Here is a 25,284-nt window from a genome sequence, read left to right on the forward strand (position 1 = left end):
ATAAAGATGCTCTGGCTGGGTGCTACAGAGTCTCGTTGGAGGATCCAGCATCTGGTTCCTTCAGGGCATGCTCTGGGAGAGTGCCCTGTACCACTTTTTCTCAGCATGTTTTTTTTATAGCAATATTAGAGTCTTTTATATCAAAATTAGAGTCTGCGCTACAAATATGCAGTCTGGGAAATTTTTTTTCATTGCCAGAGTGCCTCTTGAGGTGTCTCAAACTGCTTTGAGATGCCACAACAGGCACATGTTCACTTGTCTGGATGCAGCCTACCTTCATATCTCTTTCCTACAGCATTGAGTTAAGACGTTTCTGTGCGAAAACTGCTAAGTATCCCTTTCACATGAGGCCACCTCTTCTCATATTCACAAAGGGCCTCTTCAATATATCTATACACTGCTTGATCTGCATCAACTGAATCACTGGCATCTTCTCCAGGTCAGAAACTTTTTGGCACCAATCCATCACATCTATAACAATTTTTTTGTTTGGACGCTGTGTATAACATTTAACTTTGCATATTTCACATTTCATGACATTGCTTTCAAGAGAGCAATGATATCTAGTTAATGTCTGGACCCTTCCATGTGGTTGAAACACTCGGAGAAGTGCATGGGCAGTCGACCAGTGCACCAGTATTCCCACAGAACTAACCTCCAATCTTCATGGTTGTGGCTGAGCATGTAATTTGCCACTCCCATAATTTTTGGAAATAACTGGGCAGACTAGACTTTTCTGAACTTCAGGTTTTGGTATAACCAAGGTTGTTGTATCTGAAATAGTTCATTCTTGGTGAAATGAAATTGGTTGCACCAAAATCAAAATTGACCTCAATTCATTCATCTCATTAGCCATGGCCACTATTTTTAAAGATGGCAACCAAAGCCATGATTAGAAAAGTGACCCCAAGCTAAATTTCTTCCTTCAAACCTCAGTTATGAATTACAAAAATAAAAAAGGTCACTCCCAAAAAACACACGGGCCTTATATAACTAGACTATTTATACACGTGGCCAGAAAATCTTACCAAATATTAAATTTAAATGGAAAACAGGAACAGGTTTTTTTTGTCATTTTTAGACAGTTCTACTTATTTATTTTTAAGGTTTTCTGAATCATCCAGAACAGTAGTATCTAAGCAGCAGCATAGACATAATGCAGCCATGACTCATTTGGCACATAGGGATATGCCATGCTCCTCATTTTGCAGTTAGAGCTAAGGTACAGTTACATTTAATAACTTGACTGAGGTAACAAAGGAAGTCTGCAGCAAAGCCAGGAATAAAAACCCATTCCCTGGGACCCAGTTCAGTCTCTCATGGCCTGTTCTGCTGCCTTAACTAGGAGGATGTGAACAAGTTTATTTTATTAATCAAGTTCTTAAAAAAATACATTGAAGGACTAAAATATAGACATATTTAAATAAAAAACTGTAAAAAGTAAAACAGGTTTTTTTCAGGACATTAAGGCATCACATATAAGTTAATGATGAATTGGGTTTTAGTTTATTTATAAATGTAGAATTAGCAACCAAATGCAGAGTAGGCCTGGAGCCTAAAAGATGAAAACTGATCTAGTATGGTAGCATTATAATGTGGAAGCAAAAAGTAAAACGATTTTGTATAATGAATAAATAATTCAGCAAAATAAAGATACCTAATTTCATTTATCCTTAAAACATTAAAGCTACTTCATTATACCAAAGCCATATTTCAATATTTGTCCTATCTATACTCTGCAAATTACAATTTTCTTATTAATTTAAAACTAGCATTTCTCCCCTTCGTAAACTGTAGTGTTCGCGTAAGTCTGGGCAAATGCTTCTCAGTGCAGGAAACCTAGTGCTAGGCTGTGGCATGATGGCAGAATGCAAAGTTAGTGTTATAAAATAAAGGCAATGGTAATAAATTGTGACAGAGTGCCCTCAATAGGATTGTTCCCTGAGACAAAAATGGATATAGCTCCTGAAAGCAGCATTTCACATTAAAACATGAATAAAACCCCTACGATGAATGTATCCAGGCAGTGCATCCAGGCCGATATAATGTAATATTTATAACTGCTACCTGCTGTTGAAGGGGTTTTCTCCTGGAATTATATGAGTACTCTCCTTCCCCACTAAGAGCTTGATTCGATCATAGAACGACTTCACGGTTGGTGAACCAGAGTAGCTCTGTTGTATGATGTCAAGAGGATCACGTGAGCCCCGGCACAGCAGGCTATTTTGACAGGTAGACTGGAGGCAGCAATCTGGGTCTAGGCAGTCCACAAGGCCATCTGAAAGGGGAAGAATCATCAAAGTTCAGCCATCTGTAGTGAGCTACTAAATACGCAGGATTAGGGTCTGAACAAAAGTACATTTTAGCCACTTCAAAAGGGGTGAGGGAGCTGCTACTTGGAAGAACATGCTGTAGCTGTTATGCTGTAAACACCACATTTGCATGACCCTGTGGCAATACAAGTTAGCTAAACTGCCGTAACATTGACCATGGATGAGGTATGGCTAAAGGTGGAGCAGTTTTGCTGCTCCACCTTTTGATAGAGATACAGTTGTGTCCATCTATGCCTTACAGGGACATATTCAAAATAGTGAACACAGTTTAATTGCTTAACCTTACAACATTCGGGAGAGTAAACATGCCAAATAAAGAGAGGAGGCCAAGAATGTTTTGTCATCGTTCTGCTTGAACTCCAATTATATTTTGATATGGTTAATTTCTGATTTACACCATTTGACAGGAAATTCAGGCCCAAAGAGGTCCAGTTTAAGGAGCTAGAGCTGGGACTAGTGTTAATAGGAGGAAGGAGGAATCAGGAAGATAGGTTTTCAATTCTACTGGTCAGGATTTAATGATCAAAGAATTCCTGTGGAGATGCTCTGGAGTATTTTTGGATAGGGAGGAAAAGGAAGGGATTTTTCTTGATTTAGTTAAAAGAAAATGGAAAAGCAGTGATGGAAATGCAATTGGGATGCTTCCCTTCAAAATCTGAATTATTAGACTATCATGTGCTTGGATAAGAAGGAATCAATCATGCTTCTTTTGAGTTCAGTCAACAAACTATGTGTTATATCATCCATCAAACCTGCTTTTAAGAACATTTTAATCTATTTAGAAAGAAAAAATAGAATCTGCAACTAGGAGACAGATATTAACCATGTCCACTAGCCTGGTGAGCAAAGTTGGTCCTACAATTAAATGTAATATAAATGTTATACACTACCATTTTCATTTGTCCTCACTAATCTGAAACATGACATTTAACTGAAGTTCTAGTTTGTGATAATTAATTTGAAGCACTACTTTCCTTTTAGCAAATAAATGATAACGTTGCAGTTATTTACTGATGTTCAGAATTATGAGAATTGATCATTCAATTTTACAATATGTTTGAAATACCAGATAGACAAGTTCAAGTTCAGAGATTCTTCCTCTAATGATGGAACTGAACACCTGAAGGCTTGAGCAACCTGGACATGTACAGAACACTGTAATCCATAATCATTCAATTGGGTTACTTAAAACCATGTAATTTTTTCCTGAAGAAAGACAAAATGACTATCTTTAGTGTTTTTTTTCTTTTCTTTTTTACAATTTTTTTCATATACAAAAAGACTAACTGTACCTTAGAGAAAGAGTGTAAGGAACAGAGCTCTCTGCTTTTTGCAGTTAGCCACATATCTCCTATGGCTTGCACTTGAAGTAAGTGAAAACTCCTATGATCGAAATAACTGTGTCTGACTTTAAAAGAAAACTGCTAAGATATGTTGGCAAGTCTTCATTCAGCACCCATGGAAACATCTTAAGTTAGATGAACTCCCTGTTTGTTAGAACTATAGATTTCTTTAAGGTCAGTGGCCTATTCACATTAGGAACTCCATTCATCTTGAAGCCCCTTCCATCCTAGAGGTGGGATTGTTTTTTTCAGCAGTCTATTTTCCACAAACTTTATATAATCAATGTGAGGACATCATTGGGTTCAGATTATAACTCCAGACAGTTTTCCTATTAAGCACTGAGCACTTTTTCCTCAGCATCCTGCTCTTTCTGGGTTTGTGACACCTTCACAACCATGAACTTAAAATTGTCCGCTCTTTAGTCTCGTCAGTTCTTTTATTCAACTGGCTGTCAATCAAGAGAATCCTATCAACACATTAGAAATAGCAGAAGCAAAACATAGGATAGAAATTACTCCCTTTGATAAACTTATGTTTGTCTTCTCAAGCTACTGCACATTTTTGCAATGCCTGTTACTGTATGTGAGCATACGTTATATCTATAATGACCTCATCATGCAGTACGATTATGGGCTCCTGCAGCCGAAGACCATGAACTTTAAATTGGCACACCAATCTCCCAGTGGCCTGTCAGTCATGAGAATCACATCTTTATGCCAGCAAGCCCCCTTGGATATAGTCTGACATTGCAATCTTCAGTAAATTACCCTGTCACTGCCAATCTTACAGTTATCTCGCAAACAATCAAGCAGGCAATCAAACTGTTCTGAATTGCCAGTTCAGGACCTGGGAGGCTAAAAACATCTCCATTCAATACCAGCAAGAAACCAGCATATGCTTCCTTTGATAATGGATGAATTTCACAAATGTGTGTGTGTTGTGTGTGAATATACAAATTTCACACCAGAGTTCTGAAAATATGTTAAAAGTGTCCAGTAACCTAATGTAAAATATACACATAATCTGCTTGTCTGCACATCTGCTTTTTAATATATTCTAATTTATACTGTCCCACAGTAACTTTGAAAAAAATAAAAAGCAGTTGGAAACAAACTCCAGCTATGACTCCATTAAATGAGTATATCTTTCATGGTAATTTAAAGGGAATTAAATAATGCTATACATCATAGAAGATAACTGCAACCCATTATTCTTATCATGTTAAATTCATTATCCTCATCAGGTCAATTCAGATATGTTAGTACTCCTCATATGAAAGCAAGGACATTTTTTTAAATGAGTATTTTAGGCCAGTGTGAAGCTTTATTACTATGAGAAGTCAAGGGCAGCATTACTAAAAGACAATGATCAAGGTGATTTTCAACGCCCCAAATGTTCTGTTTTGGAAGAAAAAAATAGTAAGGAGTGAATGACAGAGCTTTCTACAGCATGCATGTAGAAGTTATTTCCATTTTCCACTGACTTTAATGGGGGATGACTTAAGTCCAGGCTACAGCCTTCCACACAAACCAAAAGCAAAAGTATAAACAATGGAATTTCTCCAAGATCAGAGTGGCTGTATCTAGTATATATAAAGTTGTTATGCATATAAAAATATGGTTAGACACATTGAGTAATTTACAGAAAATCCATCAAAATATGAGGGAAAAAACCCCCAAAGGAAAATGAAAACAATATGTTGGCCTCAACGGGCTACCTAGGGAGGTGGTGGAATCTCCATCCTTGGATGTTTTTAGGGTCCGGCTCCGCAAAGCCCTGGCTGGAATGAACGAGTTGGGGTTGGTTCTGTTTTGAAAGGGGGTTGGACTAAATGATTTCCTGAGGTCCCTTCCAATCCTAATTTACTATGATTTTATGCTGGACTGATGTAACTGGCTGAACTTCACTGTCATTTACATTTGCACAACGCCAATGGAAATAGCATGGCCCTGGATGATGGCTAGAAAACTACATTTCGAGGTTTGTTTTTAGGAGTTGGCTTGTAGGTAGAGTAGATATGCATTAGAAATAGGTCCAAGGGGTGTCCAGGGTTAACTGATTTCTAAAAGCCTGTTTGTGACAAAGGTTCACAGCCTTCAAGGCAGACACTGTGCCTGAGGCCAATGGACAAGCAGGTATACTCATCCTGGGAAATTAAAAACATGAACAGTGTACCCATAACAGAGATAAAGGACTCTGCAGCATTGGCTAGGCTACAGTGATGAACTGCAGGGCCTGTGGGATTTCTGGTTTTGGTGGATGGACCAAATTAGGAGCCCAGGACATGGCCAAATGAAGACACCGGTAAATGACCAAATTAAGATTTGTGCATGTGATGGGTTTGGGAAAACTAGGAATAAGCTGACAGGACAGAACGTGGACAGTATGATGGTCACAGGAAGACCAATCAATGATTTAATAGATTTCATAGACATTAGAGCTGGAAGGGACCTCGTAAGACCATTGGGTCAAGCCCCCTGCCTAAGGGGCAGGAAGTCAGCTAGGGTCAAAGGACCCCAGCACAATAAACGTTCAAATGTTTCTTGAAAGTGTCCAGAGTAGGTGCTTGCACCACTTCTGGGGGGAGTCTGTTCCAGGCCTTGGGGGCTCGGACAGTAAAGAAGTTTTTCCTTATGTCCAGCCTAAAACAGTCTTGCAGGAGTTTGTGACCATTGGACCTTGTGCTCTGGTGGACAGGTGTTTCCCCAGATCCTGATGCACACCCCTTACATACTTATAGGCTGCCACCAAGTCACCCCTGAGTCTGCGCTTCTCCAGGCTGAAGAGTCCTATAGCTTGCAGCCTCTTTTCATAAGGCCTGTTCTCTTGCCCTCTGATCATGTGCATGGCTCTCCTCTGGACTCTTTCAAGCTTTTCCACATCCTTCCTAAATTGCGGAGCCCAGTGGATGCAGTACTCCAGCTGCTGCTCACCAAGGTCAAGTACAGTGGAAGGATGACATCTTGGGTCTTGCTTGAGAAGCATCGGTAGATACAAGCCACAGTTTTGTTCACTTTGCCAGCTGTGGTATTGTATTGGTGGCTCATATCCATCTTGTGGTCAATCATGACCCCTGAGTCTCTTTCGGTCATGGTGAGTATAGCATTGCCAAGACTATAACTGTGACGCGGGTTTTTATTCCTGAGGTGGAGAAACTTGCATTTCTCTGTGTTGAATGCCATCAGGTTTTTATCTGCCCACCTTGCAAGCCTATCAAGGTTGGCCTGGATCAACAGCCTATCCTCAAGGGTGGACACTCTTTCCCAAAATTTGGTGTCATCAGCGAACATGGCCAGTTAGCTTTTGAAACTAGTGTCCAGATCATTTATGAAGACATTAAAGAGTACAGGTCCGAGAACAGAGCCTTGGGGGATGCCACTAGTCACTGAGTGCCTACCACTGTCTGGGTCTGACCTCAGTGCCTGTTCCCCAGCCATCAGTCTGTGAAGTAGTTGAGGCCACATTTGCCCAAATTTTCCATGAGGTCAAAGGCTTTTTTAAAGTCCAAATATATGACATCAACTACTTCCCTTTTGTCCAGGTGATACATCACCTGGTCATAGAAGGAAATGAGATTGGTCAAGCAAGACCTACCCGCAACAAATCCATGCCAGCTATTCTTCAGAATGTTGCTTTCTGTTAGCCTGTCAAGAATGGTTTCTTTGATAATTTTTGCCAAAAATTAAGGAAGCAATCCTAGAAATGACCCCCCGAGGGGGGAACCCAAGGCCACTATGGACAGAGGGCATACCACCAGCCCATCTCATCCACCCCACTGGGGGGCGGTGGGCCCTTGCTCTCGATCTTCAGGCTGCTGACATCTGACATTCAAGAAAGAACCACAGGGTAAAGCTCGCATACTGGCCAGGTGTACCTTCCCTCTGTGACACCCCTAGGACTAGTAGATATAGAATTGGGTGGGTGGGGGGATTATTTTGTTTTCTGTGTCTGCATTATTCTTATTTGCCATCTTTGCATATCAATACAATTTGCCTATTATCGAATGAAAGAAGTCATGGTCAGTTTGAGGGTTTGGGTCCACCCGGCACAAGGTATCTGGGTCACAAATCCAGTGCCAACAACTGGATACATGTGAAGATTTCAAAGTTGAAGGCTGTGGGACAGTGGTGATCCTATGTGTTCCCAGACTATCAAGATGGTCCCTTTGGGCATGAGCCCATGAGCGGAAAGGTGCATTCCCTGGGGACAACTAGCAGCAGCACATATTTGTGCCACTGCTAGTCATCCCCATGCATGCACACTCTGGCATGCAGCACGTTGCTGCAGGTTGGGTAAGGGAGGCTGGGACCAGCACCTGGGCTGGCCCCAGCAGCCCTACCTGGGGTCCTGGGGACCTCCCGGGGCTCCAGCAGCAGTGATCCAGCTTTGGGAGCATGGGGCTAGCCCCTAGGCCCTAATTTTTCACATGTGAGTCTCATTGATGACTATTTTTGAATGCATAACAGGCATTCTGCTTGCCTATGTAGGCAGTGCACTATCTGCATTTAACTCATCTCTTTGAAATGTCTCAAGAATGAAGATGCTTAGGAATTTATATTCCATTTATGCCAAAATTTGCCAGCCAGTAACCTCATTTCCTGACCATCTGCATTCACAGGGATAAAAGTGTACATAATTCCATTGGTGTTTATCTATTTTTAAATGTCATTTAAAGGAAAATGGGAAGATTTGTCAGCTTCTGCCAATAAACACTTTTATTACCAAATCAACCCTATTAGAGTTAGTTGCCTAACATAACAGCTGTCATAATGATTTAACTTTGCAACAGAGAACTTTGCAATGAACTTCATCTGTTTCTACTATATAGTAGCTTTGTTTTGTTTTAACTTTGTATTCCAGGCTTTTGTCAGGTTCTGGGCCTTCAAGACAGCACTCAGAACTTCTTTATTCGTAATACAGTGAAAGAAACTTTAATTGGTTTCCTTAAAGTACCACTGATCTTTACAGTGGACATGTCAGAGTTAAAAGATGCAATGCCTAGTTACTGGAGTTCTGAAACCCTCTTGCCTGCACACCAGGGTAAACTACTGTATATGGGTGTCAACATGATGTTGAATCCGTTCCAACAATTTAAAAGTAAGACTGAAATAATTGAAAGTACTCTTGACTTGGCTTTAGCCCAGCAGAGAAGGAAATAGGAGGCTCTGATTTGATTTAAACTGGCAGCACAAAATTAGCTCTTCATTGCTACTCTTGGTTTTTCCAAATTACCAAGCCTTTTCAGCAACAGATTAAGTGACAATTGTGTTCATTTTTAAGGCTTCACTTTTTGTTAACAAATATATCCATTTCCTTTGCCTATCGCTAATCAATACATATGCATTTTTGCAGCTCTAACTTTGCTCCATGAAACTAGACTTTTAACATATTAAATGTAAACAAAATAATCACTTGTGCACTTGTGTATTTTGTGTTTCTGGAGTGATTTGGTGTTATTTTCCCCTTCTTGATCAATTTCTTCATTGCAAGGCCTAACAAGCTCCCAGCAGAGATAGTGATATCTGCGCTGCTGACCACACAGGACCCTTCACTGTTGACTTCCTTTCTCTACTGAGTGATACAGTTAGAAAGAAAAAAAACATGACTTTCCAAGAGCTGTTTTTTCATATCAAGTCTCTGTCCTTGAACACAGCGAGATGCAGTAAGGTTTTTCACCAATATTATCTAAAGGAGCTCTGCTCCCCTTACTCTATGAGGAACTCCCTTTATTATTTGATGTATGGCCATATTCACCACTTGAGGCTAAGCTGAGTAGAGTTGCATGCAGGACTTTACAGGTCTGTTATGGAAGATTCTCTGCCACAGAACATAAAAAGAACTAATTTTATACTAGCAAATAGAAGAAACCAAGATTTTCCCTTTACTTATGTATTTATAGCATGTCCTAAAGACAAAAGCCAAAATATAAACTCATAGTGACACAGTCCCTACTGATTCTACTGCACTGGAACTTGGGGCTGGTTTGTACAGACATTTCAACGTCCTTGCAAAAATGTGTTAGTGATGGTGACAGCACAAACTGCCAAGAACTGATGTACAATTTATAATGTTCACTACTTGAAAGAGAGAGCATAGGTCACTAATGACTCTGACTCAACCAATGTTCCTTTCTTAAATTCAGAACAATATATTCAGTTGTATTTGTGTTTGAGGGTATGTACACACACACACACACACACACACACACACACACACACACACCCATATTCTCTCTTGCTTGCTTTCTCTCTTTGTGTATGTATACGGATACTTTAAATATTAGTCAGGTAGTATAAGGTTTAGGGCCAAAATCTCTGCTGCTATAAAAGGACAGAAGTACCTGGGTTATCTCTCCACTGTGCTGTACTGTGCCATGTCGACATACGCTGTAAGCCTCTTTTCTCACTATATGGACAAATTACCTGGTTTGCAGAGAATGAGCCTGGTTCATCAGATTACTTTTTTTCTCCTACCAGTGGAGGATTATTTCTCATAGGGTGTCTATACATGTATATTTTAGTTTAGTCCTGTTCAGGAGCATATCACTCTCCCCATGTAAAGTATTCCACAACCTAATGAAAATCAGGGATCTTTTTCTTCAAATCCAGCCTAACTTTTCACTTTCATAGCTTGATCTTATTACTACTGGTTAGACCTCCAGGTACCACATTAAATAATTCCTCACCATTCTTGTTGTTAACAGACATCAGGTATTTGTAGATTCATTTCCCCCCTGTTGCCTGGTGCTTAGCCAAGCTGAAAAGACTCTGTATAAATTATAAGAATTTATATAAATATATTTCCATTTTAAGGTGTGACAGAAACTTGCTGGGGGCCAAGCTGACTGCTCCAACACCTTCAGACCTCCACCAGAGGCCAGACTGTGTTTCAGGAGAAGCCGGAGTGCAAATCATAACCCCAGAGAGAAGCAGAGTGGCCTCAATGACAAAATGTGTAGGTAAAATTGTTCTTGCAGTGCTGAAAAGTTCCTTTAGCAAGGGTTAGCTTTACCAGCCAGTGTGAAGCAGCATAGGCCAATGAGCTATAGTTTCTGTGCCTACTTTGAGGGCCCCTGTGCAACCCAGAATTCAAGCAGTTAAAGGAAAGCAACATATAATACGAGCATCAGGGTGAAAGAAGAACAGAAGGCTGTAGAGCTATCCTAGCTGTGGCTGCCAACATAGCCATGCCTCTAATCCAGCTTTTCCACAGGCTCCTGAAGACTTTTTCATGCTCTTCCTTAAATTCACACTCCATATCCATGCTCTGCCTTGGAACATGGGAATTCAGTGCCCAAATATTGTCCATGAACAGATCTGTAAGAGCATGCATACCTGACTCCAACCTATACCAGATAGCTACTGATACCTGTAGATATATTGAAATACAAAGTCATTAAGCCTCAAATCCTATTTCACCTTTATGTTCCTAAGCCCTATTTACATGCCCAAAGATAGCTATGTAAGTGCCATTTTGGTGCAATGAAGTAGCACTTGGGTGCATACAAATGAAATGGGACTTGCCTAATGTCTCTGCCTTGGTTTCCCTACGAGCTGTATAATCACATAGTCATTTACCCCACAGGAAGATTTTATATATAAAGCATTTAGTTATTATTTATGTAGATGCTCTGGCCACATCTACACAAGATGGTGACTGTCCAGTTGTTAATGTACAGTCATTTAGTATTTGCATACCCAAGTATTACTGCACAGTAGCATCCCCACATGGCTTCCTGGTGATGCTGACTGTGCAGTAGCTTGTTACTACTGCGCAGTCACATTGCATTACAGTTCATGTCATGCAATGTTACGGTGCAGTAGTAACAAACTACTGCGCAGTAAGTGTCTCGTGTAGCTGTGGCCTTTGAGAATGGAAAGGGCCTGAAAAAAAATCATGCATGCAGATTTATTAACACTTCCTAAATGTTTAAAATTCAGCCTAGATACACAAAGCGCCTTTGAGTTTATTAAAAGTTTGAACAACATCCTCCGCCCCACCCCCCAAAAAAATTATCAATGGATTTCAAGTATTCATTGCATCAGATATTCTAAAAATGACTGCATACACTGCCCATTGTATTGGCGCTGGAGAGGCTTTCTGCTCACATGGTATTGTGGGTTTTTATATTGAGAACCTCATAAAATCTTTTGTCTGTGATGAATTAGGGACCCCTGCTGAGGCAGTGCTTGTTGAGGCAAGCTAAATTACATGATTTGCTTTTGTGCTGTGAAATACTTGTATTATCTTAAATGTCATGAGCCTGATGCAGTATCAAATCACAGGATTTGTAATTCTCTAAAAGCAAAGCTTGTCCAAAAGCTTACTGAAAGAGGGCAAGATCCTTTCTATTTTTCTATTGTCTTTTTTCTTTAATTTCAGAGATGATTTTTTCTAAGAAAAACCAAACATGTAACCTTTCAATGGTCAAGTGCACCACACAGAACAGCAAATTGCTCTAGAAACGCATTTTATCTTTAAATTGGAGACAACTCAAACCTGAGCATATAGGTGACCTTGACTATCTTAAGTCTATTGTGCCAAGCAGAATTATCACTGACTACATTTTGTAGTTACGCTACAGCTATACAATAACAGACTGAGGGGGTACATCTGCCCTCTGAAATGTGTACACCTTTCTCAAATGGCATAGCATATTCACATACAGAGGGTTGACAGATGGCCCTGTGTCACTAAATTAGAACTAACCTGGGTAGGAATTTGAAAAACAAAACAAGAAAAACTTCCAGGTTTGCCTAAAAAAACCTCATTTGATTCAATTCAGCTTACTGCTTTATGCTGCACCTGTCATTATGAGCTTTTTTTTGGATCGACTAGAAGAATACAAAGAATGAAGCGTCTCAGTGAAGCTATGCCCTGAGTCATGGTAGTTTAGCATGGTCCAGTTAGATGTTTAGTTATCTACTCCGTTTTTCCCTACTCCTGCTTCAATACAAAAAATATTGATTTGGGTGTAAAGCAAGCAGCAGAAGTCAGACCTCACTAGTTTGAATGACCTTGCCAGTACAACTTTAGTCATCCTTAAGGCTCCACATAAGTCCCTCTCCTCAACTCTTTCAATATTTTCTTTTGCATGGGGTTGATTGATACATCTCTTCTGCTTTTCCTTCCTACCAAAAGAATAAGTACTATAAAATAAGTAAATTATTATAAAATGAGAAAGGAAATTAAGGGTTAAGTTAAGGATTGAAGAGCTAATCAATTATTTGAGGATGTAATTTAGACTCTCAACTTTAAATTGTGAAGGAGGGGATTATTACACTGTGTAAAGCATAATGCCTCCAGAGTAGGCGTGGGGAAGGGAGCACAGCTAATAGAAGAGGTATATAATATTTTCCCTATCACAATTATTCAGGAAATGGCTGATTTTCACCCATCCCCTAGAAGAACAGTTTAGCCACCAACATTAGATGACTTTCCAACCTGTGGAATTTGGGGTGCACAAATATTATTGCCACCTTTTGCATTGGTTCAGAGGAAGAAAGAAACTAGTTGTACCTTCTTCCTCATCTTAGTTAGGCACACAGGATAGCTGCAATTTAGCCTTAGGGGAAGGAAACTTCTGGAGGGTTCACTCATAAGAGATGGTATTAGAGATCTTCAGGCAGTATGACAGAAAGGAAGAGGAAAGAACGCAGAGGAAAGAATGCAGTTTGAAGTACAGAAGTCAGAGAGGGGAAGGAAGAGAAGAGACCAGGAGAGGAGACCTGGGAAGAAAGAACTAGTGCTGCATGAAGTTAGGATTTCTGGCTCAGATAAGGATGGAGGTCTTTCTTAAGGCCCCTGAAATATCAGAGAATTCAGATTTAGTAGAAAATTCGCAAGAATGATGGGACTCAAAGTGAAATTGATCCTCATCTCTCCACTGATCAATGTCAGCTGCAGTAGGAAATCTCCAGAGAATAGAGAACTGAACCCAATGGAAATATTTCCTTTCTATACCAGGCTTTGGTAGGCATTTTAGTACTTAAGAAGACTTTTCATACTTTGCAATGTTTTCAGCATTTTATAAGTTCCAAATTAAAAAGGAAAAACAAAGATACAAATAAAAAATCAATCAGTAAGACAGCACGCACTGACTAAAATAACATGGGGCATCTATACATGTGCCCGATGCCTGCTCTGATGCATTCTAATTACAATGCGTTGGAGCAGACTTGATTAACTGAGTTGACTATTTAAGTCAGCTGGAGGATTCTAACTAGAATGCTCCAGCAGCCTCGGTGTCACGTGTGTTCAGCATCCCTTCATTTCAAAACATTGGCTGGGGTGCTTTAAATAAAGCTCGTCGAATGAGCTTTAGTTAAAGCACCCCTGCTGCGATCTTGAAGAGCAGGATGCTGAATACATGAGATGCTGCAAGCATTTTAATTACAGAGGTTCTTAAGAGCTGCTCTAATTAAAATGCCTCCCCCTTCACCCCAGAGCATGTGTAAAGATACCCATGAGACTAAAGAGCTCCTAATAGATATACATTTTTGCCTAAAGCTTTACTCTTCTAACCATTTAGCTACATAATCCTTGCTGTCTCTCTGTGGGGAGCATACAAATTCCTGTCCACATTTTACAGCTTGGGAAACTAAACTAAGACCAGCATTTTCAGACTTGGGTGCCTCAATGCTAATCCTTAGAATGATATGCATATGATATATATAATCCCGTTTATAAAATCTCTAGTGTTTACAAGAAGCACAAATCCCAAACTCTCTGGAGACTATTACAGTTCTTGATTGGCTGCAAGGCAATGAATGACAGCCAGGAAGTACAAGATGCTGCAGCAGTTAAAATACAGGACAACTACTGTAGATTTCTAAGCAATGGGTAACAATAGGGAAACCAAACATTGTATACACAAGAGCACTGAGGCACAGAGATATGGGCTTTGAAACGGGTGTTAAAATGAAGTAGCAGGAAAATCAGAAACAGATCCCAGAGTTTGTGACACCCAGTCACTTCTAGAGCAGTGTTTCTCAAACTGGAGCTATGGGGTGAAGTAGAGGGCCTGTGAAAGGAAAGGGAATGGGAAAGCAGGAGGGAGAGGGGAAATATAAATTGAGGCAAGGGAAGAAAAACAAAAAATGCAGAATAACTTCGTATGTATTAGGGTGTTGGAGAGGTTACAATGTAGCTGTAGTGATATAAGGCATTGCTTTATCTATTATCCATAACACAGACTCAAGGGGTGTGCAGCAGTAAAACAAGTTCTTAAATGGTTATGCAACCCAAAAAAGTTTGAGAACCACTACTCTAAAAATGCTTACTGCCACTTTTTTACGTATCCCCAGTACATGTGAAAGCACTCAGAGTTGCTACGTGGCTTTGGAATAGTTACTGGAGGAAACTGGTATTGAAGACCAAAAATTGATTTTGGCAGCATGGTGGATAAATTAACTTCTAGAATTTTTATGCCATCAGGCTAGAGATGAGGACCCCTCTGAGGGGGTGAATTTTACCCTGAGTGCAGTGGTTTACCGAAGGCCTAAGTAGACTAGCTGCCTTGGAAAGAGATGAGGGTTTTGCTTTGCATTACAGTGACAGGTTTGCCTCTAGGTGCTATGAGGCCTACAGTAAAATCTGACTAGACATTTCAGAATTTAGAAGGAGCCCAATTATTAGAGGTCAAAAAAATTGAAGAGGAATGATAGTGCTGAATAGGCTTGTACACAATCCAACTGCTCATTTAACACAGGAAGTCAAAAGAAATATGAACTTAAAGTAAAAGTACCCTTTCTCACCATCCCTTTAAATCTTGTCTCTAATCCCTTAACTCCCCAAATTAAATCCATGGTGATTTAAATAGTTATGCAAGTTGTTTTAGGGGGATTATATATTTAATCACAATTATATGACTCTTTGGTTCAACATAAAATCTCAAAGAACTATTTATAATCTGCCCAGAAATGCTTAATAACTATTAAACTACCAAGGCCTTGATTAGGAAGAGGATTAGATTTAAAAGTGGCCACAATTAATACCTTAATATACTTCAAATGATTTTAGAAGAGAGAGAGAGAGAGAGAACAAAAATCACTGTCATGTAAAAAGATTTTAAAGGGGAAGGTTTTAAAAGGGAGTTACACCCCCCCTCCCCCTCCAAAAGCATATCTTTAATCAGACTTCTTTCTAAACACATTTAAAAATAGCCCTCCCTTTGAAACTTTCTGAGCAAAATGTCTCAGCACCACTGAAGATCTTAACAGGTTTAGAAAAAAGGACTAGTTAAGCAAATCTGGGTGTGATCTGACTAGTGCATTTTTCAGGGCCACACTTGGATTCTGTCAAAAAGTGTTCAAACCTGTGAGACATCCTCTGATATCCTAGAAGCTCACTTCACTTTTGCAGTTATGGCCACAGAGTTCCCATGAGTGCAAGACATAATAATAGAGGCAAAACAGAATAATCATGCAAAACTCCTAACAAGACAAGGACAAATGTACCACTTCTAGGAATAATTCATCTGAGAGACCATTAAATTTAATCTTTTAAAAAGTGAAATATTCACTATAATCTTCCACACTTTGATTTGATTTAGAAATCATGTTATAATTTAAAATAGATTATAAGACAAATGGATAAATTCTAGTCCCATTAGAATCATCATTAAAAACAACCACTGGCACCCACAGAGTGAAGATATGGCCAAATTTGAGAACTTACAGGAAAATCCAACTTAGTTAATGCTCTGGGTCACATCATGTGGGCTGCAACCGATTGTCTCTCTGTAGCACTGGTTCTCAACAAGGGTGTTGCAAGATGCTTTTAAGGGTGATGCAGGGTGTGGGGCAACATTAGAGCTGTTAGATTTGCAAACACTTGCACATGATTCACAAGATAAACCCAGAGATTTCAAATAGAAATCCACGGGCACATCCAAATGAGCATGTATGTGCGGTGTGTGTCGCTGCAGACCCATCTGAGGTGCCACACACTGCACATGCTTCACATGCAGGCATTCCCCATGCTGCAAATTAGCAGCACGGGGGAGGAGGGGTGGTTATGACACTGTGAGATCTTGGTGTCTAAAAAACCTCCGCTAGAAAAAAGTGGGGCAGCGCATGTAGTGGCACTGTGCACTTCCCAAAACAGGTGCCTGGCTGACTGGAGCCATGCTCCAGCTGCTGGCCAGGCTCCCTGCTGCTGGATCATCACTGCTGGAGCCCTAGGAAGTCCCCAAGACCCCAGGTAAGGCTGCTGGGGCCATCCCAGGTGTTGATCCCAGCCTCCCCTGCTGCACCTGGGACAACTTGCTGCACCCCAGAGTGTGTGTGCAGAGGCATTATCCAGGAACAAAGCAGCAGCAGTGGTACAACTATGTGCCACTGCTATTTTTCCAGAGGGAAATGCACATGGGTGCTCATCTGGATGCATCCCACAGTGTCAAAAACATCTTGACCTGTTGTTGTCTTTTTGAGTTCTTTGCAACAGCATAATTGCTCTATTATTTTTTGCTCTGTTGCACAAAAAACATGTGAAAGCTAAGAGCTGGCATTTTCTGAGAGTTGTCTTGAGTCTACTAATGGGTGCCTTGAGTCTAGCCCTTGCAGTTTATAGCAAACCAGTTGCATCATATACTCCGATATCTTCCTCATAAGTGTCAGGGAATCCTTAATCCTCTAGCTGTTAGAGATGAAAGAAAGGAAAAGGAACACAGTGCTCTGAGAGAAATAATTACGTGCACGAGGGAAAAAACATCTCCACAAAAAATAGACTAAACTTCCTTATAGATTATACCAAATGTAGTAAATTAAAAGCACTATACTTGCATGAGAAGTATGAGAAATTTCCATCACAGATTAACTAGAATTCAAACACAGAATTACAAGAAACAGTGGGTGCATGTACATGTGCAAATGCTGCTGGATGGGTTTACTTCCAAGTAATTTACTTTGGAGTAAACCCACCCTGGGCAGGCATCTAACAAGTGTGCCCATTTGGAAGCAGATTTGCTACTCCTGACAGCACCTTGCTCCCACCCGCTCTGGTCCAGCTCGGCAGCAGCCAGGGGGAACTCTAGGTTCCCCCTGAGTGCTAGTGCAGGGGCTGGCAAGGAGCATGGGGCCAGGAGACTTCTGGCAGGGTCTAGGAGATTACTCTCTACCCCTGGGAGCTGCCTACCAGCCTGCTACCAGGGCAGGGCTCTCTGGTGGCAGAGCTTGGGCAGGGACAATATTCCCCTGCCCCAGATGCAGGGACCTTCTGACCCCGGCTCCCCAATCAGGGGCAGGGGGATTGGAAAGAGCTGCTGGGGAGGGGCAGGTTCCAGCCCCCCGCCCCGATCCTTCCATGGGGCAACTAGTAGTGAGCCTCTGGCTCATAGCTAACTCACTGCTAGCTGCCCCACTGAGAGATAGGGGTAGAGGGTTGGGACCTGCTCCTCCCCCACAGCTTCTTCCAAGCTCCATGCCTTGATTGCCCAATCGGAGCATGGGGCTGGGAAAAAGCTGCAGGGCTAGGACCTGCCCCAGACCGGGACAGTTCCCAGCAAGCCCCACGCTGAGCAGGGAATTCTCCCTGTGCAGGGAGCTCCCTGCCCCCCACACTCCAGGATCATGATTGCAGAGCTGCGGCAGGAAGCAATCTCCTAGGGGGCAGGGGGACACTGTTCCCCCCCAGGCTCTGGTGGCAGAGCTCCCCCAGCAGCAGGGAGTTCCTAGGGGCAGGGAGCAATCTCCCACTCCTGTCAGCCATCTACACATGCCTTATTGCCCAGTAATTACGTGGCAGTTAATTTTCTACTTGCATATGCAGGTAGCAAATTAATTGCTGAGTAGAGAAAATTACTGTGCTGTAAGGTTCTACACATGTAGACTTTTTTATTACACAGTAATTTGCTCTACTGCTCAGTAAACCGTCTTGTATAGATGCACCCAGTATGCGAGAGGTGAGATTTTTTGTGGGTGATATATTTATTGGATCAACTACTTGGTTAGGATAGACTTAGACAAGCTTTTGGGTATTGTCGTCAGATCTTGGAGACCAGAGGAAGTGTACTGTAATACCTAAAAACCTGTCTATCTCAAGTCTATCTCAATCATGCAGTTGATCCAATAAAGGATATCACCCACAAAAATTCTTGTTTCTTGCTTATTTCCTGGACTATCATGGCTACAACATCCCTTCAACACTACCAGGAACATGTTCACTTAAAAGGCCAGAACTCAGCTACAACCATATTAAAAGCAGTTGAAGGGGAGAACAAATGAGAATATATTCAACTTGTAGTCAACTTATTCACTTAGAGGAGAATATGGGATAGTAAGAAAATTAGGGCAGCTGCTTACCTGTTGTTATGATGATAGCTCTATGAATATATAAATAGGTGGCTGGCTACATAAATGCATTTATGAGAAAGGTTATACATATCCTAATAATGAACTCTGTATAGCAACGTTGATAGAGCCAATAAATAGTGAATATCTCCTCAAAGCCTCTTCTGGAAAAGTTCTATAGAATTTAATACGGATGAAACTAAAAGAGATAAAAGATATTTTGATTTAAGCACCAGACTAGGGCTCCAGGGATATGGTTTTTTTTGCCACAAATTCCTTGCACAACCTCGAGTCATGTGGTGCATACTTTCTAAAACAGGAAGACTTTCCATGGTGCCAGCTACACATAGTCAGCACCAAATTGTCACAAGAATCCAGATCACATTTATGCAGCTCAGTGTTGTCTCTGGATTTTCAAAATCACTCAGCACCTAAAAGGGGCTGCTGGGTGCACAACAATCCTGAAAAATCTGGCCCCAATTGTGAGTACTGGGTCTTTCCAGCCCTAATAACTCTAGGGGCATGGATAGGTATGTATTTGGTGCTGTAAGTGCTGTATCATTTTGAAGAGCTACAAAACTGTATTGGTAGGAGGGGCAGGCAGATATGCAGATCCCCTATCTTGAGCACTGTATAGTCACCATGAAGGTGTCAGTGGCATGCAGTCTGGCCAGAGAGCAATAGGGGGTTGTTCTGCCCTCCTAACCTCTTCCACCAGGGGTCTGCTACCTGCCAGGATGCTTAGTGAGCAAAGCTGCAGCAAAGCTGGAGTTCCAGCCCTGAGACTGGGAATGGGACTGGGACTGGCACTTACAGCCTGTTCCTGACTGGGCTGCAGCTGTACTCACCACAGGTGGGCCTGGTCTCAGTATCACGCTCACTGACAACTGCAGCCCACCTGGGACCAGGCTGCTAATGAGTGCCAGGCCAGGGTCACACAGGATCAGCCCCTTTGACCGTCTGGTTCCAGCTGGGTAGCAGCTCTGTTCACCTCAAGCAAGTCTGGTGCAGGTCCTGTGCTCATTGACAGCCTAGTTCTGTGCAGGGCAGGGGGAGGGCGCAGGCCAGTGAGGGAGCAGGCAGTGGCTGTGCACTCTCCCTCCCGCTTCTTGGAGCACAGGGAGGGGGAAGAGCAGAGTACAGTGAGATATCGGGGACTAAGAACACCATTAAAGTGCTACAGTGCACTGCATAGATGTTACATGTGATGCCACAAAATGCAGCACTACACAGAAGTTTTTGCTTCATCTAGGAGCATTTCTGCAGCACTTCTGCCATTTTGTGCACATCTGTCTTCTCCTTTACAAGGATGTTTGTATCGCTACAAATATAATGTCTGTCCATGACCTAGCTATCAGTACCACATCTGCAAAATTCAAATAATATTACCCTTCTTCCACTGGCTCTCTTGCTATATGGAATGTGAGCTCTTTATGACACAGATTGATTCTTCTTGTCTCAGCATCTAGTACAATGTGAACCTGACCTTGATTTTTGCCTGCCTTAAAAGTTTCATCAATGTTTAAATACAGACTTATATAGATACTCATAACCTTACAGGTATTTACCCTTCCTTATACAATTCTATTTCAGGGAAATAATGATAAATTTTATATGATGGTTAAAAGAAGCCTGCAATAGTTTACAATTTTTATCATATATTATTGGAATTAAGGCTAATTGGCACTTATGAAATAGGAAAGCTCTCTTTAAACAAAAGCTTTCATGTTTCTGTCCTCTTACAGTGGATGGCACAGTTCATTATAATCTATTACAACTGGGGACAAATGGAAGAGACAGAAAGCACATGAATTTAGACAATATTTGTATAGATTGCCTATGCATGGAAATGATAAGACTTTATAGGTCTCATTTACAGGACGTCTACACCTTTTTCCCTTTGGCCGTGATTCTGATGAACTAAAAAAATCACACTTCTTGCTTGATAGTGATGATTAATATTATATGCCTGTCATTAAACTTCTGCATTTTATACATCCTTTTTGCCTTCTGTCAGCAAAGTCTTTGAGGCTTGTAATTTTTTAACTGGGATGAACAGTTGAATGTCTCACAACTCTTATTTTAAGAGGAGAATACTATCTAAATTAAATAAGTAGTATATAAAGAAAAACTAGTTCCTATATGAAAACATTCCCTTAATCATTTTAAGAGCTTTCCCCTCAATATTATTACCAAAGTTTTAAAAATGTTTGGCCTATATTGGCCACATACTCACTTCTAATTTTTTTATTAATAGCTATCAATCCTGCTACAAAAGTCTTGAACATAGACAGCTCCTTTTTAATTTATTGAAGATCATTAGTAGCATTACAAGGTTTTGTATTTTTGGCTGTTCAGTCATGTGGGAGGTTAGTTACTACCTGTAGGCCTTAGTTGTATAGTTTGGCAGTTAAAAGAAGTTTTGAATCAATCTTTATGATGAAATAACAATCATTACACTTGGATTCAGATCTCAGCTTTGACAAATGATGTTCTTGTTTGTGTATTTGCTAAAAGCTCTTCTGTAGTATTTGATTACAGAATTTCCCCCCAAGGAACAGATTTTCAAAAGATTTCAGATTTTCATTTTAGTTTGGGGACTTTTGAAAATCCAGTCTAAAAGGATTTAAAAAATTCAAGGTTTGGTTGAGGTTTAATCAAAAGAACCTTTTTCTATTCAGGGGCTAGGAAATTTCTGTAGCCAAAAATATGAATTAGGCATCTAAACAATGAACAGTGAATTAGGCATCTAAACACATCTGAAAACAATGGTGTTGATCTGACATTTAAAAAAATAACACAAAGCATTTTCTTTTCAGCTATGCACTGGAAGAAATACTTCATCAGCTAACAATGGATGTAATCTTTACAATAAATGAGGTCCAAAGAGAAGTACAGGACTTGCAAGGAAGAAGCTACATGAGCTATTTGGTTTATAATGAACGTCAGAAGAGAAAGAGGTAGTTGAAAAGATTTCTGGCAAGAGGTGGTGATAAAACAAGAAAGTTACTTCAGGCAAAACAAGACCGAGACGCCTTATTTAGAAATTCGGGTTGTACAGCTTTAGCCCAGTGCCCCTCACTCCAAATTGGAGGCTTCAAGAAAGCAAGGCCTGCTGCAACCCTCCTTGAAAACCAGCACAGAACAAATCCTACGTTTAACAAGAGTTTGCCTGAGTAAGGAAAGAATGAAAACTGAATGAGGACCTCAGGCTCTAACCCCATATACTGTATGTTTGTTCAGCACAATTGATCCAGCCCCTTTAAGCTCTTTATGTGAGCTGTGAAATATGACAGCAAGCTACAATGACTCGTATGGTCTTTGTATATGACAGCATGACCCTGGCCCCTAGCACAAAGGTGAAAACGTGTTGCCAAATAACCTGCTAAATCAGCTGCTCTGCTTGTACACTTATGCATAGTAAGTGATTTTATAATTCACAGGTGGCAAGAGCCTGCGTATATGAGGGCAAAAAGGCATTTTAAGACTCTGGGCCGTATTTATCTCTGGCATAAACTCCATCGGCTTCAGTAAGGTTTATAGTAGGGATGACCTGAGCCCTTTGTTTTCAAACACAGGCTGTTCAGGTCACGCCATCTTTCTGCAAGGACACAGCTTTCTCCATCTCATTTGTTTCAAAAGAAATGTAACAACAACATTTGACAATAGTGTGAGAGAGGGTCTTTCTGTAGTAAAATGACTCGTGACGAAAGTGCGTATAACCCTCTGTTCTTTAGGGACTGGGAATTGGAAGACTTTTGCTCACCTCCCTCATTATCCTTGTTATCAGCACAGGAGGTTTCCATGGCAACATTGCATCCAGGCCCTCTCCAGCCGGTCTGGCAGACACACTGCCAGCTGTTCTGACCGAGTGTGCATCTCCCATTGCCATTGCACAAATCAGGGCAGCCATCTGGTTGAAGAAACGAAGAAGATAAGTACAAGAAACACTGATTCACACTAAGAGTCTACACTCGAGGAAGGTGAAATAGTACCACTGTGCACACAAAAAGCTTAACTCTGGCTGGTGGGACAAATGCCCGCCCGGATGCAGGAAGCGTCTGGTGGTAGGAAAGGTGGGAAATGATACTTAAATTCACATTTCTCTCCCTCTTGTTAAAGAAAGATGAATCCTAGTGTCAGTTTTCTCCTAAATTCAAGGTTCTTGCCTGAATTATTTCATTGTTGTGCAAAGAACTAGCAGTTTGCTGACACAGGATTAAATCCTATTTTTTGCCCTTGACATTAATGTCTTTTCAAACAAGGGTTACAACATGCCCTGTGTCTTTTTCTTAGTACTATATCGAATTCTCCAGAACTTCTCTTTACACAAAGTGGGAATAGAAACAATGTGCAGTCAAACTGTTTTGAAAGCCTTCCTCCTTAGCAGTCACTTTTAAATGGAACCTTTTAAGGACCCAGCTACTTTTACTAAGACTACTTAGGATTCAGCATGTAACATTTTCTGAAAGATATGTCCGCACGCTTACCTCAGAAATGATGTATATTTTTGACTGACTATAGTTAGACTCATATTTCTTGGAGTACAGCTGAATTGGGACTGAAATATTTTAACTACTAGGCTGCCTATCTGTCCTGAAAAAAAGCCTGAATAATGGGCTAACTTGTCCTGCCACTCAACTTCCTATAGGTCTCAGTAGGAGGAATTGGATCTGTCTGAATAATCATTTAGATCAGAGGGACAGAAACAAATTCCATTCCCTAAGCAGAATGAAAGAATAGGAATGGATAGCTAGCAATAAGGAGGGAAGCCTAGGTGACCCTACACACGCAGACACGTCACATCTGATCCACATTAATCCACCTCATTTGAGCGTGTAGGTGAGAAGTCTGGAGATTCAATTGAACAAATTTCTCTAGAATATTACATACAGGTTGATGGGAGAGAACAGAAGAGATATACTGAGGCTCCACACTGGAAATATATAAACTGATCTTGATATGGGATGCAAACTGGACCATTGTGTTTCAAACCTTCTCGTTAGTGTCTGAAATGAACTTTTGCTATCTATATAACTGCCACAGACCACTGAGTACTTGTTCCTGGTATTCAATCTTATTGCTGTAGGAACTGGACAGGAAGTTTTACCCCCCACAAAGTTTTGCAGGGCAAATGGGGGCTCCCTCACCTTCCTCTGGGACATCATTTACTGACCGTTGTTAGAGGTGAGACGTGAAGGGATCAATGTTTGGTCTGGTAGGGCAAATCACATTTCTTGTAAATATTACTTCTAATTACAGTAAAATAATCTTGGCAGGCAACATGATTAAGGGATACCTTTCTGGAGTGCTCCTCACAAAATGTTTGGAAAGTCTTGATGGGAGTGGACTAGGAGGCTGCTATCACATCGTCTCCTTTGGCAAACTATACTCGCAGCCTGGAGGTAGCCTTGCCCTTTGCTTTACAGTAGCACTTCCTGTGCTATTTGGGAGGCTGTGTGTGGAGCAGCATGTATTAGACCTCTTTGTATGTCCCACACTGACCCTAAGCTGTGGCTGTTAATAAACCAATTATTCCAATTTCATATCCCCAATATCACAAGGACACAGTGAAATTAGCTAATTACCCAAGCACAGTGTTGTAGGCTGTTCCTTTATTAGAAAACAGCGAGGGATGCTGTGATGGAAATATCCTGAAAGAAAAAAAGAAAATTACCATTTCTGATTCTGGGCAAAACCTCTCAGAGCAGGGCCATAATGACTGTACATCACCTTTGTGCCTCTTAGACTCTGGAGGTGGCTGGGGACGGGTACAGTCCCTGCTGAAAGCTCTAGTAACTCCAGGAGGAGCTCCAATTCATGCTGCCTACAACAGCTCCTCATGGAGCTGCCCACAAGAGCTGGAATTCCAAGCCCTTACCTCCCTTGCCCTCCCATTCCCTACAATACTCCTGGCTTTGACAGTAGGGCTGTCCACTGATGTTTATGACATGGGTACTGCCCTGGTGATGTGACGTGCCAGCTTTGTGGCTCTTGCATACTCAGAAAGCTGACATACACCAGAAAACCTAGAATCCCTACAGAAAATCATGGATGTGGTTTGGAATCTTAACTGAGTGATGCTCTGCATGATTCAGGGTACCCACGCTCCTGTTGGTTTCAGTGGAAGTGGACAGTCTCATTTCTCTTTAGCTGTGTTTATTTTTGTATCTTTCTTTTATGATTTGTTTTTTTCCCAAATGAACACAGAACTTGTAAAAGACCCTGGATTGTGAGCCCTGGAGGATGAAGTCCCTTGCCCACTGACAGAAAAGATACATGTCAGGCAATACCATAAAAGGTTCTTCACATTGTTT

General features: G+C 41.0%; 1 protein-coding gene across 11 annotated transcripts in view; it reads right to left on the minus strand.

The window, feature by feature from the left end:
* TENM2 (teneurin transmembrane protein 2) overlaps positions 1 to 25,284 on the minus strand; it is a 2,247,577-nt gene that overhangs the window by 69,660 nt on the left and 2,152,633 nt on the right. For 8 of the 11 annotated variants that reach the window (XM_059733461.1, XM_059733468.1, XM_059733466.1 and 5 more), the window contains 3 exons: positions 24,556 to 24,621; positions 22,734 to 22,880; positions 2,068 to 2,278 (listed from right to left, as the gene is read on the minus strand). In XM_059733461.1, the coding sequence (XP_059589444.1) occupies positions 2,068 to 2,278; positions 22,734 to 22,880; positions 24,556 to 24,621 (424 nt within the window). The remainder of the gene's footprint in view (positions 1 to 2,067; positions 2,279 to 22,733; positions 22,881 to 24,555; positions 24,622 to 25,284) is intronic. The other 3 variants (XM_059733467.1, XM_059733465.1, XM_059733469.1) reach the window with 1 other exon arrangement.

The sequence above is a fragment of the Alligator mississippiensis genome, chromosome 9, assembly GCF_030867095.1.
Source record: "Alligator mississippiensis isolate rAllMis1 chromosome 9, rAllMis1, whole genome shotgun sequence".
NCBI lineage: Eukaryota > Metazoa > Chordata > Crocodylia > Alligatoridae > Alligator > Alligator mississippiensis.